Source organism: Mauremys mutica, chromosome 23 (assembly GCF_020497125.1).
Source record: "Mauremys mutica isolate MM-2020 ecotype Southern chromosome 23, ASM2049712v1, whole genome shotgun sequence".
Taxonomy (NCBI): Eukaryota; Metazoa; Chordata; order Testudines; family Geoemydidae; genus Mauremys; species Mauremys mutica.
This window is the reverse complement of record NC_059094.1, coordinates 2,639,991-2,656,000: the sequence shown is the minus strand read 5'-3', so window position 1 is coordinate 2,656,000 and position 16,010 is coordinate 2,639,991. Positions and strand designations below refer to the sequence as shown.

Genomic DNA, 16,010 nt, shown 5'->3' with positions numbered 1-16,010 from the left:
AGTGATGCTGCACGGAATGTTCTCTGCTCTTACTAGTGTTGCTTAGACTTCGTTCATGCAAACTAGAGTTCTTGTAAAGTTAGTGTACATAGTTAGTAATTGAGTTAGTTAGCCAGCCCTTAGCAATAGCTGGAGTTTTATTAGTACCATCAGGGACTTAGCTGGGGGATGGGACATGTCCCCAGGCTTTAAGCCCTGCAATTGCTGCAAATGGCCCATGCCCATGAGCGATCTGCATAGTAGCTGTCTCGGGTGCCTTGGTGAAGGGCACATAAGTGATGTGTCAAATCTGCAAGTCCTTTAAACTTAGGACTAAGAGCATGAAAACAGACTCAAAGTGCTCCTGATAGAGTCGGCACTCACTCCGTCCCCAGAGCAAAGGTCCGACTTGGCACCCAGCACCGCGGCATCGGTGTGTAGTGCCCCGCCGGCACTGATCAATGGCCCCGGCCAAGAAGTCGGAGAAGGCCAGTAGGGGACAGTCTCCTACTCTCTGCAAGGGGAAGGACAGGGCTGGGGGCGTGCTAAGACCCACGCTGGGTGGCTCATCTCCCCCATTGGGAAGTCAGGCCTCAGCTCATGTCGAGCCCAGAAACCCGGACACAGAGGTGGGCCTTCATCAGCTTCAGGTGCCGTCGATGCCTGAAGCGCTCCAGGCTGTGCAGGAGATCCTGATGCTCCTGGTGCCGCCCACACCAGCCCTGGTAGTGGCCAGACCATGGGGTAAGGCCGCCTTGGGACCTTCCCATCTGCCCTTGCCTCAACAGTACTGCTCCCCATTGCGGGGAATGTCCCACCACCGGTCACCCGCTCAAAGCCATCATGCCTCCAAGTTAGGGAGGCAGACGCATTGGAGCCCTCTACAATCACCAGACCTTGGGCACCAGCAGCAGGATTCGAGGCGGACCTCGCCAGTTACCTGGTGCAGATCCACAGAGGCATGCGCTTCCCAGCAGGAATGTCAGGACTGCCCCTGCAGATCATCAGAACACCATTACAGATCCCGGGAACGATCAGTTGACCTGCAGGTCCCGTTCCTTGTCCGGTACCACTCTCAAAGCACAAGACGTGGATTGGCAGTCTCCTATCACAGATCCACTGAGCGCCACCAGTCACCAAGGTCCCAATGGAGGCACACATCCTGCTTGGACTGGTCCTCCTCTAGACGTGATCGCGATTATCACCAGGCATGGTGTCGCCGCTCCAGTGGATCGGGTCACCAGCTAGCAATCGCTCCGGATATGGCTCCAGAACGGAGTAAAGCTCCATATCAGTGGGGCAGCCTTCCAGACCCTCGGTGCTGCCTGCATCATCAGTACCGAAACCTGCCCAGTTGCCTTGCCCATGGTACCCCTGGAACCTGTGGAGGTTCACCCAGCCCTCCCAGCCTGCCCACTCGGCGTTGGGAGCCTTGGACAGGCCTGTGGCCTCGACGACTCAACTCCCTACGGTGCTTGAGGCCCCAGAGGAAAGGACCCTTCAAGTCCATGTGGACCAAGGGGAACAGCTTGCTGGACCACTAGTGAGTGTTGTGGAACCCCCGGTACCGGCCTCCTCCTCCTCATCTCCGAACGAGGCCATCATAGAGCCCCTCACCCAGTTCCGCAGGATGACACTGAAGTGCACCAGGAGCTGTTGAAGAGGGTCGCGTCCAACCTTGGCCTGCAAGCGGAGGAATGGGAAGAGCAAGTGGACTCCCTGTTCTACATCCTCTCCTCCGCAGCTTCTGCTAGGGTCGCCCTTCCCCTTCACGAAGGGGTATTGAAGATATCCAGCATCTTGTGGCAAACCTCCTCCTCTCTGCCCCCCCCATTTCCAAATGGGCAGAGCGTAAATACTTTGTCCCCGCTAAGGGGCATAAATACCTTTATTCCCATCCTGCCCCAAATTCCCTGGTGGTTGAGGCAGTTAACCACAGGGAACGCCAGGGGCAACCCAGAGCTACCCCCAAAAATACAGACTCCAGGAGACTGGACTTTATTCCTCATTGAGTTTACAGTTGAGGGTGGCCAAACGCCAGACCTTCCTTGGCTGCTACAACTTTAACACGTAGCAGACCGCGGCCAAGTTTGAGAATGCCCTCCCAGAAGGTTCCGGTAAAGAATACCGGGCGATCCTCGACGAAGGCACGGGCGCTGCCAGGGCAGCCCTTCAAGCGGCATCTGACGCAGCAGACTCTGCCGCCCACACCATGGCATCTGCCATCTCCATGCAGCAAGCGTCCTGGCTGCTCTTCTCTGGGTTGTCCTCCAAGAGTCAACAGTTGATTCAGAACCTCCTTTTCGATGGCCAGGGCCTGTTTGCGGAGCAGATGGACAACAAATTACATGGGCTGAAGGACTCCCGAACCATCCTAAAAACCCTGGGGCTCTACATTCTGGGCCCGGCCCGTAAGTGGTTAAAACCGCAACTTCCCCAGAGGCAAGGGAGCCAACCCCAGCAGGATCCGCCACACAAAGGCTACAGACTGCACACAAGCCACCCGCCCCCACCCTCTTCCCAGTCGGGCTCGACCCACTCCAAGCAAGGAGCTAAAAAGTCATTTTGAGGGACACCCGAGGATGACCTACCAGTCTATTTCCTGGATCCAATGTTCCCAATTTTTTGCAGCCGCCTTTCCTTTTTCCTCCTGGCGTGGTCAGCAATAACTTCGGACCACTGGGTCCTCAGTACGGTTGTGCACAGATACACCCTCCCAGTTTATTTCCTTTTCCCCCCCCCACGCACCCTCCCCGTTGCTCTTCAGGTACCTTTCTCACAAGAGTTTTCTCAAGCAGGAGGTTCAGGGGCTCTTACAGCTGGGGGCAGTGGAGGAGGTCCTGTCTCCTTACCGGAACAAGGGTTTCTGTTCCCGGTATTTTCTGATCCCAAAGGCCAAGGGTGCTCTGTGTCCCTTCCTGGACCTGCAAGACCTGAACAGATACCTAAGGACACTAAAGTTTTGCATGGTCTCCCTGGCCTCCATTATCCCCTCCCTGGATCCGGGAGACTGGTATGCCACCCTCGACCTGAAAGACACATACTTTCACGGAGCAATCTTCCCAGGACATTCACACTTTCTCTGTTTTACAGTTGGTTCAGCCCACTACAAGTTTGTGGTCCTTCTGTTTGGCCTGGCTACAGCACCCAGGGTGTTTATCAGGTGCATGGCGGTAGTTGCGGCCTACCTCAGGCATCAGGATATCCAGGTTTACCTGTACCTCAACGACTAGCTGGCCTAAGGCAGCTACAAGGCTCAGGTCCAACGCGACATCACTATACTACAAGCCATGTGCCACTCCTTGGGACTACTGGTCAACCACAAAAAGTCCACGTTAGTTCCAGCTCAAAGGATAGAATTCATCGGGGCCATGATCGACTTAACCCGGGCGAGAGCGCTCCTGTCGTTAGACAGGTTTCAGGCCCTGATGGACCTCATCATGAAAGTGTCCACAGTTCCCCTGACAACAGCCTGCACCTGCTAGGCCACATGGCAGCTTTAACATACATGGTCTGCCATGCCAGGCTCTGCATGCGGCCCCTGCAGCAATGGCTGGCGTCAACCTATTCCCAATCCAGGAACCACCTGGAAAAGATCGTAACCATTCCTCCAGCGGTTCTCACCTCACTGCAGTGGTGGACTGATCACAAGAAAATCCTGGAAGTAGTCCTGTTAGACAGTCCCACTCTATCTGTCGAGCTAGTATCGGACGCTTCAGACCTCATTTGGGGGGCACACCTCAGACATCTCCAGACCCAGGCGACGTGGACTCCAGAGGAGACAACGTTACACATGTCAAGAAGCTCAGAGTGGTCCAGCTAGCCTACAAGGGCTTCCTGCTGCACCTGTCGGGAAAAGTGATGAGAGTCCTAATGGACAATATGGTTTTGATGTTCCACATCAACAGGCAAGGAGGAGTGCGCCCGTCAGCTCTCTGCCAAGAGGCTCTCCATCTCTGGGACTTCTGCATTGGCCATGGCATCCATCTGGAAGCTGGTCACCTCCTCAGCATCAGGAATGCCCTAGTAGATCACCTCAGCAGGGACTTCTCTCACCACGAGGGATTGCTCCACCAGTGGCCTGCACGATCTTCCAGAGGTGGGGAACTCCCCAAGTAGATCTGTTTACCAGCAGGCAAAACAGAAAGTGCCATCGGTATTGCTCCCGGCAGGGCCTGAGCAAGGGCTCCCTCTCCGATGCCTTCCTCCTGTCATGTGCCGAGGACCTAATGTACACGTTCCCTCCGATTGCTCTGGTCAGCTGGGTCTTAGTAAAGATCAAGAGGGACGAGGCACAGGTTCTTCTTCGAGTGATTGCTCCTATGCATTCCAGTTAGGTGTGCGCGCCGTGCGTGCACGGCATCTCGGAACTTTTTTTACCCTAGCAACCCCGGCGGGCCGGCTAGCGCCCCCTGGAGTAGCGCCGCTATGGCGCCCATTATATACCTCAGCCAGCCCGTCCGCTCCTCAGTTCCTTCTTACCGCCCGTGACGGCCAGTTGGAACTGTGGAGTGCTCTCTGTCCTCCACAACCCTAGCTCTCGCTACTTCTTGTTGTACATAGTTTGTTTAGTGTTAGTATAGTTAGTTCAGTAGTTAGTTAGTATTTTAGGTAAGGATAAGGGGGGTATTTCCTCCCTTCCCTTCCCCGGTGCGGGCTCATGCCCAAGGCACCGGGCTTTAAGCCCTGCGCAGCGTGCCAGAGGCCTATGCCGGTTGGTGACCCTCACGGCTCCTGCCTCCGTTGCCTGGGCGAAGGACATCGCACGGACAAGTGTGCTATCTGTTCAGCATTCAAGCCGCGGACCCGTAAGGAGCGAGACATTCGCCTAAAACAGCTCCTTATGGAGGCGTCCCTCCAACCCCCGGCACCGTCCGCGCCGGCACCGAGGGCTTCCTCGGTGCAGAGTGCACCCACGGCACCGAGCCGTTCCGGCACCGCGGCCCCGGTACCTAAGCCGGCGGCTAAGAAGACCCGGCACCGCTCGCTTTCGCCTTCCGGCAAGCAACAGCTGTTGAAAGCAGTGGCAAAGGCCCGCACGGAGGACGCCGCGAGAGTGGCTGCGGCCGTGCGTAAAGCGTGCCCTGGGCCCTCGACTCCGGCACCGCAAGCGCCGTCGAGTCCGGCATCGCCACGCTCCCCGGCACCGACCGTGGTTGAGCCAAGGCTGCCATCGACGCCGGAGACTTTCTCCTCCGCACGTGAGCTGATCCGGCTCGTAGATGCACCGAGCCTCCGGCCCCCGGCATCGCCGGTGTGGGCTGTTGTCTCTGGGGAAACCAGCCAGAATGACACGGCCGCCCTCTCTGGACGAACGGCACGGAAGGCGCTCCCGGTCCCGTTCCCGGTCCCGGCGCAGGTCGCCGTCCCGTCGTTCGGGATCTCGACGCCGCTCCTCATCACGGCACCGAGCACCATCCCGACGCCGGTCTGAGTCCCGGTACCGCTCTCAATCTCGGTACCGGTCGCACTCCCGGCACCGATCCAGGTCCTGGTCACCGTACCGTCGGTACCGCCGGAGGTCTCCATCCCGGCACCGTTCACGGCACCGCGACTCTCGTAGTCATTCCCGGCACCGCAGATCCCGGTTCTGATCGAGCTCCCGGCACCGGTCGAGCTCCCGGCACCGCGGCAGCCGGCGATCGCCGTCCTGCCGGCGATACACGTATCGACCCTCGGCGCCGTCGGCGGAGGGACTCCCGTCTTCAGCGGTTCAATCCCTCGGCGCCTCGGCACCGCCTTGGCCATCCCGCCCAGCATCGGTGGCCTCCGGTGCGGATGATACCGCCCACCGGTTGCCGACCCCGCAAGGACTCCATCATGAACAGTGGGGCTACTGGGTCCCCTGGGCGCATCATGAGGAGCAGGGCATCCCATTTCCTCTGCGGGATGTGACCACCGGGACCAGGGTCCCCGAGGCGACAGTTAGCCGGCCGCCTCCCTCTCCTCCGCACGAGCCCTCCGCTCCTCCGGACCGCCAATCAGCCACACCGCACGACTCAGCGGAGGCTCAACCAACAGCCCCGGCGCCGGGGCCAATTGTGCAGGGCATATCTTCATCGTCCTCGCCGGACGAGGCGGTGGCAGGTGCTGCGGCCAACGAACCCCCGCCCATTGACCTTCGGGCCTTCCAGGACCTGCTTCGCCGAGTGGCGACGGCCATGGGTCTCCCCGTCGCGGAGGTCCAAGAGGACGAGGACCCGATCACCAATGTGGTGGGCGCGGACGCTCCCGTCCGAGTGGCGTTGCCCTTTGTACGGACAATTCAGAAAAATGCCACTACGCTCTGGCAGACCCCCGCTTCCATTCAACCCACAGCACGCGGGGTCGAGCGTAAGTACTCAGCCCCCCCAACGGGCTATGAGTACCTCTACTCCCACCCAACCCCGGACTCCCTGGTCGTTCAATCCGTCAACGACCGCGAGAGGCACGGCCAACCTGCCCCTGCGCCCAAGTCCAAGGACGCCCGACGCATGGACCTGCTCGGCCGTAAGGTCTACTCCGCAGGGGGCTTACAAATGTGTATTGCAAACATCATAGTCCTTCTCGCCAGGTACGTCTTCGACATCCTGACGTCCCTGGCGAAGTTCACGGAGCTCCTGCCATCAACATCCCGCCAGGAGTTCTCGGCCTTGTTGGACGAGGGAAAGAAGTCCTCCAGGTCCTCTATCACGGCCGCCCTCGACGCCGCGGACTCCGGGGCTCGGACCTTGGCATCCGGCGTGACGATGAGGCGCATCTCCTGGCTGCAGTCCTCCACCCTGCCGCCGGAGGTGCAGTATACCCTCCAGGACCTCCCCTTCGACACCCAGGGTCTGTTTTCCGAGAAGACGGATTCTCGGATCCAGACCCTGAAGGACGGTCGCATCGCCATCCGTACGCTCGGGATGCACACGCCGGCGACACAGCGCAGGCCCTTCCGGCCGCAACCCTCCCGCTACCAACAGCGCTATCGGCCGTATGTTAACCGGCGACCGGCTCAGAACCGCCGTCGTCCGTCAGGCAATCGGCGGAACCAGGGGCAGGCCTCGTCCAAGGCCCCCCAGGGGGCCAAGCCTGCTTTTTGATGGGACGCTCGAGGACAGCCCATCTCTCTCCCTACTGGATCCTACCCCCTTATTTTACAACCGCCTTTCCCATTTCTTTTCGGCGTGGTCCCAATTAACAACGGACAACTGGGTGCTGCAAACAGTCCAGTCGGGATACCGCCTGCAATTTGTTTCGCCCCCGCCTTCCCACCCACCCTTCCTGTCCCTCTTCAGGGACCCCTCTCACGAGCAAGTCCTCTTACAAGAGGTCCAGACTCTGTTGAGCGTGGGTGCCATAGAAGCAGTGCCTCAAGACAGGCGGGGCAGGGGATTCTACTCCCGTTATTTCCTTATCCCCAAAGCGAAAGGCGGGCTACGTCCTGTCCTGGACCTTCGCGAGCTGAACAAGTACCTGCTCAAGCCCAAGTTTCGCATGGTCACCTTGGGGACCATCATTCCCTCTCTGGATCCGGGAGATTGGTTTGCCGCCCTCGACATGAAGGACGCTTACTTCCATGTCGCCATCTATCCTCCTCATCGACGTTACCTCCGATTTGTGGTCGGCAACACCCACTACCAGTTTGCTGTGTTGCCGTTCGGTCTCTCCACCGCACCGAGGGTCTTTACCAAATGCATGGCGGTGGTCGCCGCAGCCCTCCGCCGTCGTCAGATCCATGTATACCCGTATCTAGACGACTGGCTGGTTCGCGGACAATCTCGACAACTCGTGATGGGCCAGATGGCGGAGATCCGGTCCCTCTTCCGGCGGCTCGGCCTCCTCATCAACGCCGAGAAGTCCACTTTGATTCCTTCTCAGCGCGTGGAGTTCATCGGAGCGGTCCTCGACTCCACCGTAGCCAGGGCCTGTCTCCCTCGCGCCCGCCACCAGACGATGGTCGCCTTCATCATGGACCTAGTCACCTTCCCGACCACGACGGTGCGCTCCTGCCTCCGCCTCCTGGGCCACATGGCGGCATGCACGTATGTGACTGCGTACGTGCGGCTCCACTTCCGCCCGTTCCAGTCCTGGCTCGCGTCGGTGTACCAGCCGCATCGAGACCCGATCGATATGGTGGTGATGGTCTCCAGAGCGACCCTCGAGTCCCTCCGATGGTGGCTCGACCCGGAGATCGTGTGTGCCGGGGTCCCGTTCCACCCTCCGCGCCCGTCCGCCACGCTCACCACGGACGCCTCGGCGCTCGGTTGGGGGGCTCACCTGGGCGATCTCCACACGCAAGGCCTCTGGTCGACCCAGGAGCTCGCCCTGCATATCAATGTCCGCGAGCTGCGAGCGATCCGTCTAGCCTGCCGAACTTTCTGCCCCCACCTGCAAGGCCGATGTGTGACAGTGTTCACGGACAATACAACAGCAATGTTCTATGTGAACAAACAGGGCGGAGCACGCTCCTCCCCCCTCTGCAGGGAGGCGATGCTCCTGTAGGACTTCTGCGTGACCCACTCCATTCACCTGCAAGCGTCCTTTCTTCCGGGAGTGCAGAACACGCTGGCCGACCGTCTCAGCAGGTCGTTCCTCTCCCACGAGTGGTCCCTCCGTCCAGATGTCGTCCACACAGTCTTCCGGAGGTGGGGGTTTCCCCAGATAGACCTATTCGCCTCCAGGGAGAACAGGAAGTGCCACCTGTTTTGTTCATTCCAGGGTCGCTCGCCAGGCTCCCTGTCCGACGCCTTCCTCTACCCCTGGACGGATCGCCTCCTCTACGCCTTCCCTCCGTTCCCGCTCGTGCACCGAGTGCTCCTGAAGCTTCGAAGGGACAGAGCCCACGTCATATTCATAGCGCCGGCCTGGCCGAGGCAGCACTGGTACACCCTGCTGCTCGAGCTCTCCGTTCGGGATCCCATCCCCCTCCCGTCGTGGCCGGACCTCATCACCCAGGACTTCGGCAGACTCCGCCATCCGAACCTGCAGTCCCTCCATCTTACAGCTTGGTACCTGAGTGGTTGACCCACGTGGAGAGGGACTGTTCCGCGGCAGTTCAGCAAGTCCTGCTTGAGAGTCGAAAGCCTTCCACTCGCTCCACTTACCTAGCGAAGTGGAAGAGGTTCGCGCTTTGGTGCGATCAGCGAAGTCTGAATCCATTCATAGTTCCGGTACCTACCATCCTCGACTACCTTTGGTACCTTAAGGAGCAAGGTCTTGCAGTCTCCTCATTGAGGGTTCACCTGGCAGCAGTGTCCGCCTTTCGTCCATCGCTGGAAGGTCGGTCCATCTTCTCCAACCAGATGGTTTCCCGCTTCCTTAAAGGCCTGGACCGCTTGTACCCGCCGGTGCGGCATCCTGCCCCGACCTGGGATTTGAACCTTGTCCTGGCCAAGCTGATGGGTCCCCCCTTCGAGCCCTTGGCCACGTGCTCCCTGCTCTACCTCTCCTGGAAGACAGCTTTCCTCGTCGCCATTACATCCGCGAGACGAGTCTCTGAGCTTCGCGCACTAACGGTGGGTCCACCTTACACCGTCTTCCATGCAGACAAGGTACAGCTTCGACCGCATCCGGCCTTCCTCCCCAAGGTGGTATCGGCCTTCCACCTCAACCAGGAGATCTTCCTCCCGGTTTTCTTCCCGAAGCCGCATTCCTCGCCTCGGGAACAACAGCTTCACACCCTGGACGTCCGTAGGGCGCTTGCCTTTTACATCGAGCGGACGAAGCCTTTCCGGCGTTCGACCCAGCTGTTTGTGGCCGTCGCCGACCGCATGAAGGGTGAGCCGGTCTCCTCCCAGAGAATTTCCTCCTGGGTCACTGCGTGTATTCGGACCTGCTACGAGCTTGCTCGCGTGCCGCCATGCCGCCTCACCGCTCACTCGACAAGGGCGCACGCCTCGTCGGCCGCCTTCCTGGCCAATGTTCCACTCCAAGACATCTGTCGAGCGGCCACCTGGTCTTCGGTCCACACCTTCGCCTCCCACTACGCGTTGGTGCAGCAGTCTCGAGACGACGCAGCCTTCGGCTCCGCGGTATTATACTCCGCCACGTCTCACTCCGACCCCACCGCCTAGGTAAGGCTTGGGAATCACCTAACTGGAATGCATAGGAGCAATCACTCGAAGAAGAAAAGACGGTTACTCACCTGTAGTAACTGTTGTTCTTCGAGATGTGTTGCTCCTATCCATTCCAGACCCGCCCTCCTTCCCCACTGTCGGAGTAGCCGGCAAGAAGGAACTGAGGAGCGGACGGGCCGGCTGAGGTATATAATGGGCGCCATAGCGGCGCCACTCCAGGGGGCGCTAGCCGGCCCGCCGGGGTTGCTAGGGTAAAAAAAAGTTCAGAGATGCCGTGCACGCGCGGCGCGCACACCTAACTGGAATGGATAGGAGCAACACATCTCGAAGAACAACAGTTACTACAGGTGAGTAACCGTCTTTTATCGTGATCACCCCTGCGTGGCCTCACTAGCACTGGTTTGGCATGCTCATGAACATGGTAGTGGCCCCTTTTCCAGCAGGTCCTCCTCCGAAGTAGGAAGCCATCCATGAGATTAACTTGGCGAAGTGGATGAGGTTTTCCCGCTGTGCGTCGGAGCGTGGCTTTTCTTCCTCACATTCCTCAGTGCAGTCCATTTTGGACTACTTACTGCACCTCAGGACCCAGGGTCTGGCGCATTCTTCCATTAGAGTGCACCTTGCAGCCGTCTCTGTGTTACACCAGCCGATCAAAGTTCAGATAGTCTTTTCTCATGACATGACTGTCAGGTTCCTGAGGGGCCTCAAGAGGATTTACCCGCAGGTATGGGCCCCTCTCCCGCAGTGGGACCTTAACATGGTCCTCTCCAGGCTCACCGGCCTGCCTTTCAAGCCGCTGGGCTCCTGCTCCCTTTCCTACTTATCCTGGAAGGTCGCTTTCCTGGTGGCGGTGAGTCTCAGAGATTAAGGCCTTGACCTTGGGAACCGCCTTATACAGTGTTTTATAAGGACATGGTCCAGCTGCGGACCCACCAAGCCTTCCTACCGAAGGTGGTATCTTCCTTCCACATGAGCCAGGACATGTTTCTGCCTGTGTTCTGTCCCAAGCCGCACAAGACTGCCGAGGAGAGGTGTCTGCATCCGCTGGATGTCCGGAGGACCTTGGCCTTTTACCTGGAGCGTACCAAGCCTTTCCGTAAATTGACTGAGCTCTTCATCATGAAGGGCCTTCCAGTTTCTTTGCAGAAGATTTCCAACTGGATCACCTCTTGCATAAAGACCTGTTACGAGCTAGCAAAGGTCCCGCCGTTGCCAATTGTCAGGGCCCATTCGACTAGAGCGCATGCACCTTTGGCGGCCTTCCTGGTGCACATCCCGATCCAGGACATCTTTAAAGCCACAATGTGGTCCTCGGTCCACACGTTTACGAATGATTATACCATCACTCAGCAGGACAGAGACAACACTGGGTTCGGCAGAGTTGTATTACAATCTGCGCAGCCGTGAACTCCTACCCGCCTCCAAGGGAACTGCTGGGAGTCACCTAATGTGGAATGGACATGAGGAAGCACTCGAAGAAGAAAAGACAGTTATCTTTTCTGTAACTGGTGTCCTTCGAGATGTGTTGCTCATGTCCATTCCACAACCCGCCCTCCTTCCCCACTGTCGGAGTGTCTGGCAAAAAGGAACTGAGGGTGGGGGAAGCCAGCAGCGCCCCTTATATCGTGCCATGTGGGTGCCACTTCAGAGGGCGCCAGAGCTGCTCCCCTACAGATACTGCTGAGGGAAAAATTTCCAGCACCGGTGCATGTGGCGAGCACACGCACCTAATGTGGAATGGACATGAGCAAAGCATGTCAAAGAACACCAGTTACAAAAAAAGTAAGTCTTTTCTGTAATGGCCCTCTAATTTAAAAATGGGCCAGGGTCATAATGTGGCATCCCAGATCTAGAACTGGCAAAAAGAGTTCGATCAGGCAGATCCTTAAGATCCTTCATGAGTCTCAGAAGGGGCTCTTGCTTTCATTGACAATTGTAGGAAGTGCTACCATGTAGCATTTTTAAGTGCATAAATTCTATTCCCGTGCACAGACAGTGTGGGAATTGCAGTTCTCAACAGGTGCTAAGTCACTGCTTTGTGATTGTGTTCAAAACATCCGATTCCAGTCTTCTCTCTTCTGTGGAGTTTCTGTACTATTGTCCTGTGAAATGTGTTTGATAGAATATTTGCAGAAGTGAGCTTCCTGATCCATGACAACTGTGGTGCAAATATTGCTTAACACACAGGAAAACAAATACAGACACACACCGTGGTAGCATTAGGGCCTCATGCTTATTTTACTTGCTGTAACTTACTCATGTAAAACTAGTGATATAGACAACACAACACTCTTCTTTTCTTGTCTTAGCCCAAAGAGACGGTGGTATCTCGTTGGCGTGCTGACCCTTGGGCCCGGGGGTCCTATTCTTATGTTGCGGCTGGGTCTTCTGGAAATGATTATGACTTGATGGCTCAGCCAATTACTCCAGGACCAGCCATTCCAGGTGCTCCCCAGGTGAGAGAATCTACAAATGCAATTAGAAGTGACTGGCATGAGAACATAATAGGATTTCAAAAGCCATTTGTGAAACAGGAGCATTCGGTAATTCATCCATTCTCCAGATACACTCTAACTATTAGAGCTGGTCAGAAAACAGAATTTCCTGTGGGAAAATCCAACATTTCTAAATTTGTTTTTGTTCTAAATTGGAAAAAAAGTCAAAATTTTGAAACTTCTCCTGAAGAGAAATTCAAAAAAATGTCATTTGGAAACATGAAGATATTTCATTTTGGTTATGTCAAAGTATTATAATAAAATATATAATAATAAACATATTCTAATATACAATATTAAATATAAAGATTGAAAGAAAACATTTTTACCTTATTGAAACGAAAAAGATGAAATGATTTGTTTTCACACTTTTTTCCATTGAAACTTTCATCAAAATAGAAAAGTTTTGAGTTTGAAACTGTTTTCTCCACCTGAAAACTCTTCCATCAAAAATTTTTTGACCAGCTCTACTAATGAACCTTGTTCTTGCAGTAAAATGTTTCAACTGCCTGATGGCAGTGAATGTGCTTGGCTCTTAGTCCAATCCTGCTGTTCAAGAAGTAAAAGAGAGAATTTGGCTCATCTTATTCCATGAAAAAAGCCGAGAGGTAGATGATGCCATAACAGGTTCTGTGTGGAAATTAGCACAAATCAGTCTAGTACATCCTCTGCCTGTCAGGAAGCATGTACAGAAATAAGTGTCATTCACAAAGTGTCTTCCCAGCCCCCAAGTTGCTTGAGGCACATTACAAAGATTTGCAACACAAATATCTACTCAGCTCCACCTTCGCCATGATGCAACAAGGGGCCACCCTGTAACATGTAACCACATCGTGTAGTGGGGGAAGGAACGGGTTGTAATAAGTTACAAGAAATGCCTCCGAAGAATCATTTTAAAATGTTTTCAAAGTAAGGAGTGAAGGGATAAAGTAGAAGGAATTAGGGAAGTGTCCATACCTTAGGAGCCACAGTGAAAGTTCTGTCTCCTGCTAACCTATTGAGCAAATGGTGAAATCCCTAAAAGCAGGGGGCTTCTGAACACAGCATGGTGAGGCTCCAGTACCAGGGTCTTATTTAGTCCCTCTGAATACTGTTATGGTTGGTTAAATCCATTAGTTTAGCCCCTGATATGTTGCTGGATAGTCTGCACCACAGACTGTAATGTACAAACCGTTAATTGTCTCAGGTTTTTCCCCTCTGTCTTTATTCAAAGCACAGTATGTCAGTGTTCACTAGTGAACTTTTAGTGTGCAGCAGCAGCAGGGTCAATGGGGATGCTTAGTGTGTGGCATGCTGAAACGCTGTAGATTTACACCCCAGCTCGATGTGCAGTAAGTGTTTGTGTAGACAGATCTTTAATCAGATGTGGTGGTGTAGAAATGATCAACACACAATGTTAAATACACAACATTCTGTGTTCTCTCTCAGCCCAATTTCTGGCTTCAAAACCAAACTCTATGGTAATCTTTCTTTTTGCTCTGATGCCCAGCTCCCTCGACAGCTAGCAGTAAAGTGTTCCCTTCAACACAATAGATGTCTTTTGTGATAGTTGGGAGGCAGATGAGGATTCTCCTCTGGTCAAGAGGCATTTGTTGAAGGAAAGATTATAACATTCCCTGAGATTATCTAGTTCATACCTAAACCAGCTTCGTGCAGCAGAAGTAACTCTGTGACTAGGAGAAATGTTTATTTTTAAGTAGTTCGCCTGAGAAATCTAGCATTTATGAGAGAGAACTTGAGCTAAGTCAGCTATATGACACTTAACAATGTGTTGTTTGTTCTTCTTCCCAGCCAATTCCTCGCCTCTTCTTCGCAGGAGAACACACAATTCGTAATTACCCAGCAACTGTCCATGGTGCTCTACTGAGTGGGCTGAGAGAAGCAGGACGTATTGCAGACCAGTTTCTTGGAGCCATGTACACTCTGCCACGCCAAGCTACACCTGGCGTGCCCACACCACAGGCCCCTAGCATATAAGGGAGATACAAGCTGCCAGAGGAGCGATGGATTCATAATGCATTTGCTGTGGACTCGTTTTTGGGAGCAAGATGTCTTCATAGTCTGTAGCAGTAGCCACTGAAAGCACTGTGCCAGAAGTCACTTAATAGCATCACCCCATTGGAATGGCCTTATGAAATATGATCTGACTATTGTCTATGCACCTGGTATACAGATTCCTGTCTGTCTGTTTTTCCGACTATATATACAGTGTCTTACTGCCAAACTGGTCAGGAATTCCTATGGCAGTGCAAATACATTGGGAATCCAAGCTCCTGGTGTTTAGCTGGATTTCTTTTGGCACAAAGAACCTACTGGCGTATTCACAGTTCAGTAATTGCACAAAAGGTTTCAGACTCTAGTAGCTGGTTGTTGTTGGTAACAGTGTAGAATTCATCTCTTATGTGAACTTTTTTTGATTGTTTTGAAAAAAATAAAGTTTTCACCAAGTTCCTTTCTTCCTCTTTCATTTGAGAATTAAATTGGTGTAGTTGTTTTTCTTCAGTAGTAAAATCAGAGTTACAAGTAATGCTCATCGCAGAACCACTCCAAAATAGTCCTTAAGCCACTGCAATGTGATCTCTCACTTGGAATAAATAGTCTTTGATTCAGGGGACTGGAAGCCTAACCACCAGGCCACAGCATTATTCATTCTCTCTCCCTTGCCCCCCACCCCCCGGTAACTGTTTTAAGTATTTATACAAAATGGAACAGCTTCAACAGGCGAGACTGAGGGAACCCCACAATAGAATATCCCATAGCTCAGTGGTTAGAGTGCTCTCTTGAGAAGGGAGGTGGGGAAAAATTGAATTCTGGTCTCCCACATCCCAGATATATTCTCTAGCCACTGGGCTAAAAGTTGTCAGAGAGAATGCATCAGTGGCTCATTCTCCTGCATTTCTTGCAAGAAAGTCTGACTTCAGGAGAGGGGTTCCCAGGTGAGCGTTGCTAGCATTGAGAGGTGCCTCCTTCCAACCTGGATGTAGGTGCCTAACCCCCTGAGGGGGTGGGGCTTAGGACACATTCCTCTCCTCAGCCTCTCCTTTGGCTAGCTTAGGCAGCTCCCCATCTAGCATACTGTCTTTTGTGGATCCCTTTCCTAGATGTCTGTCTCTCCCTGTTCATTGTATAGGGAGCCTGGGCACCTAACCTGGCTTTGTGAGTCCCATTGTCATTCCAGTCTAGGCACCTAAGTTCCTTTTGTGTATCTGGGCCTCAGTTCTCTAACAGAATTACTTCCATGCTTCAGTCTCAGACACAGACAAAATATTAGCATTTCTGGTCCCTTTCAACTGCAAAAAGAGAGCTGCAGGTTCAGGCGAGTCAGGTTGATTATTGTGAACAGCTGGACCCAGGAAACATGAGAGAGAAATTTTTAAGTAATAAAACCTAAGGCAAGAAATCTCTCAATTATACAGTCTTCTGCGTGGTGGCCTTGGTCTTCTGAGTATCATTCACATGCACACCTAAGTTTGGGTTTTAGGTAACTTTTAAG

At 54.2% G+C, this 16,010-nt stretch overlaps 1 protein-coding gene across 1 annotated transcript in view; it reads left to right on the top strand.

Annotated features, from left to right (window-relative positions):
- KDM1A (lysine demethylase 1A) overlaps positions 1-14,968 on the top strand; it is a 171,720-nt gene extending 156,752 nt beyond the window's left edge. The window contains exons 19-20 of the mRNA XM_044997670.1: positions 12,332-12,478; positions 14,309-14,968. Coding sequence (XP_044853605.1) covers positions 12,332-12,478; positions 14,309-14,494 — 333 coding nt within the window. The 3' untranslated portion in view covers positions 14,495-14,968. The remainder of the gene's footprint in view (positions 1-12,331; positions 12,479-14,308) is intronic.
- Positions 14,969-16,010: the final 1,042 nt, after the last annotated feature.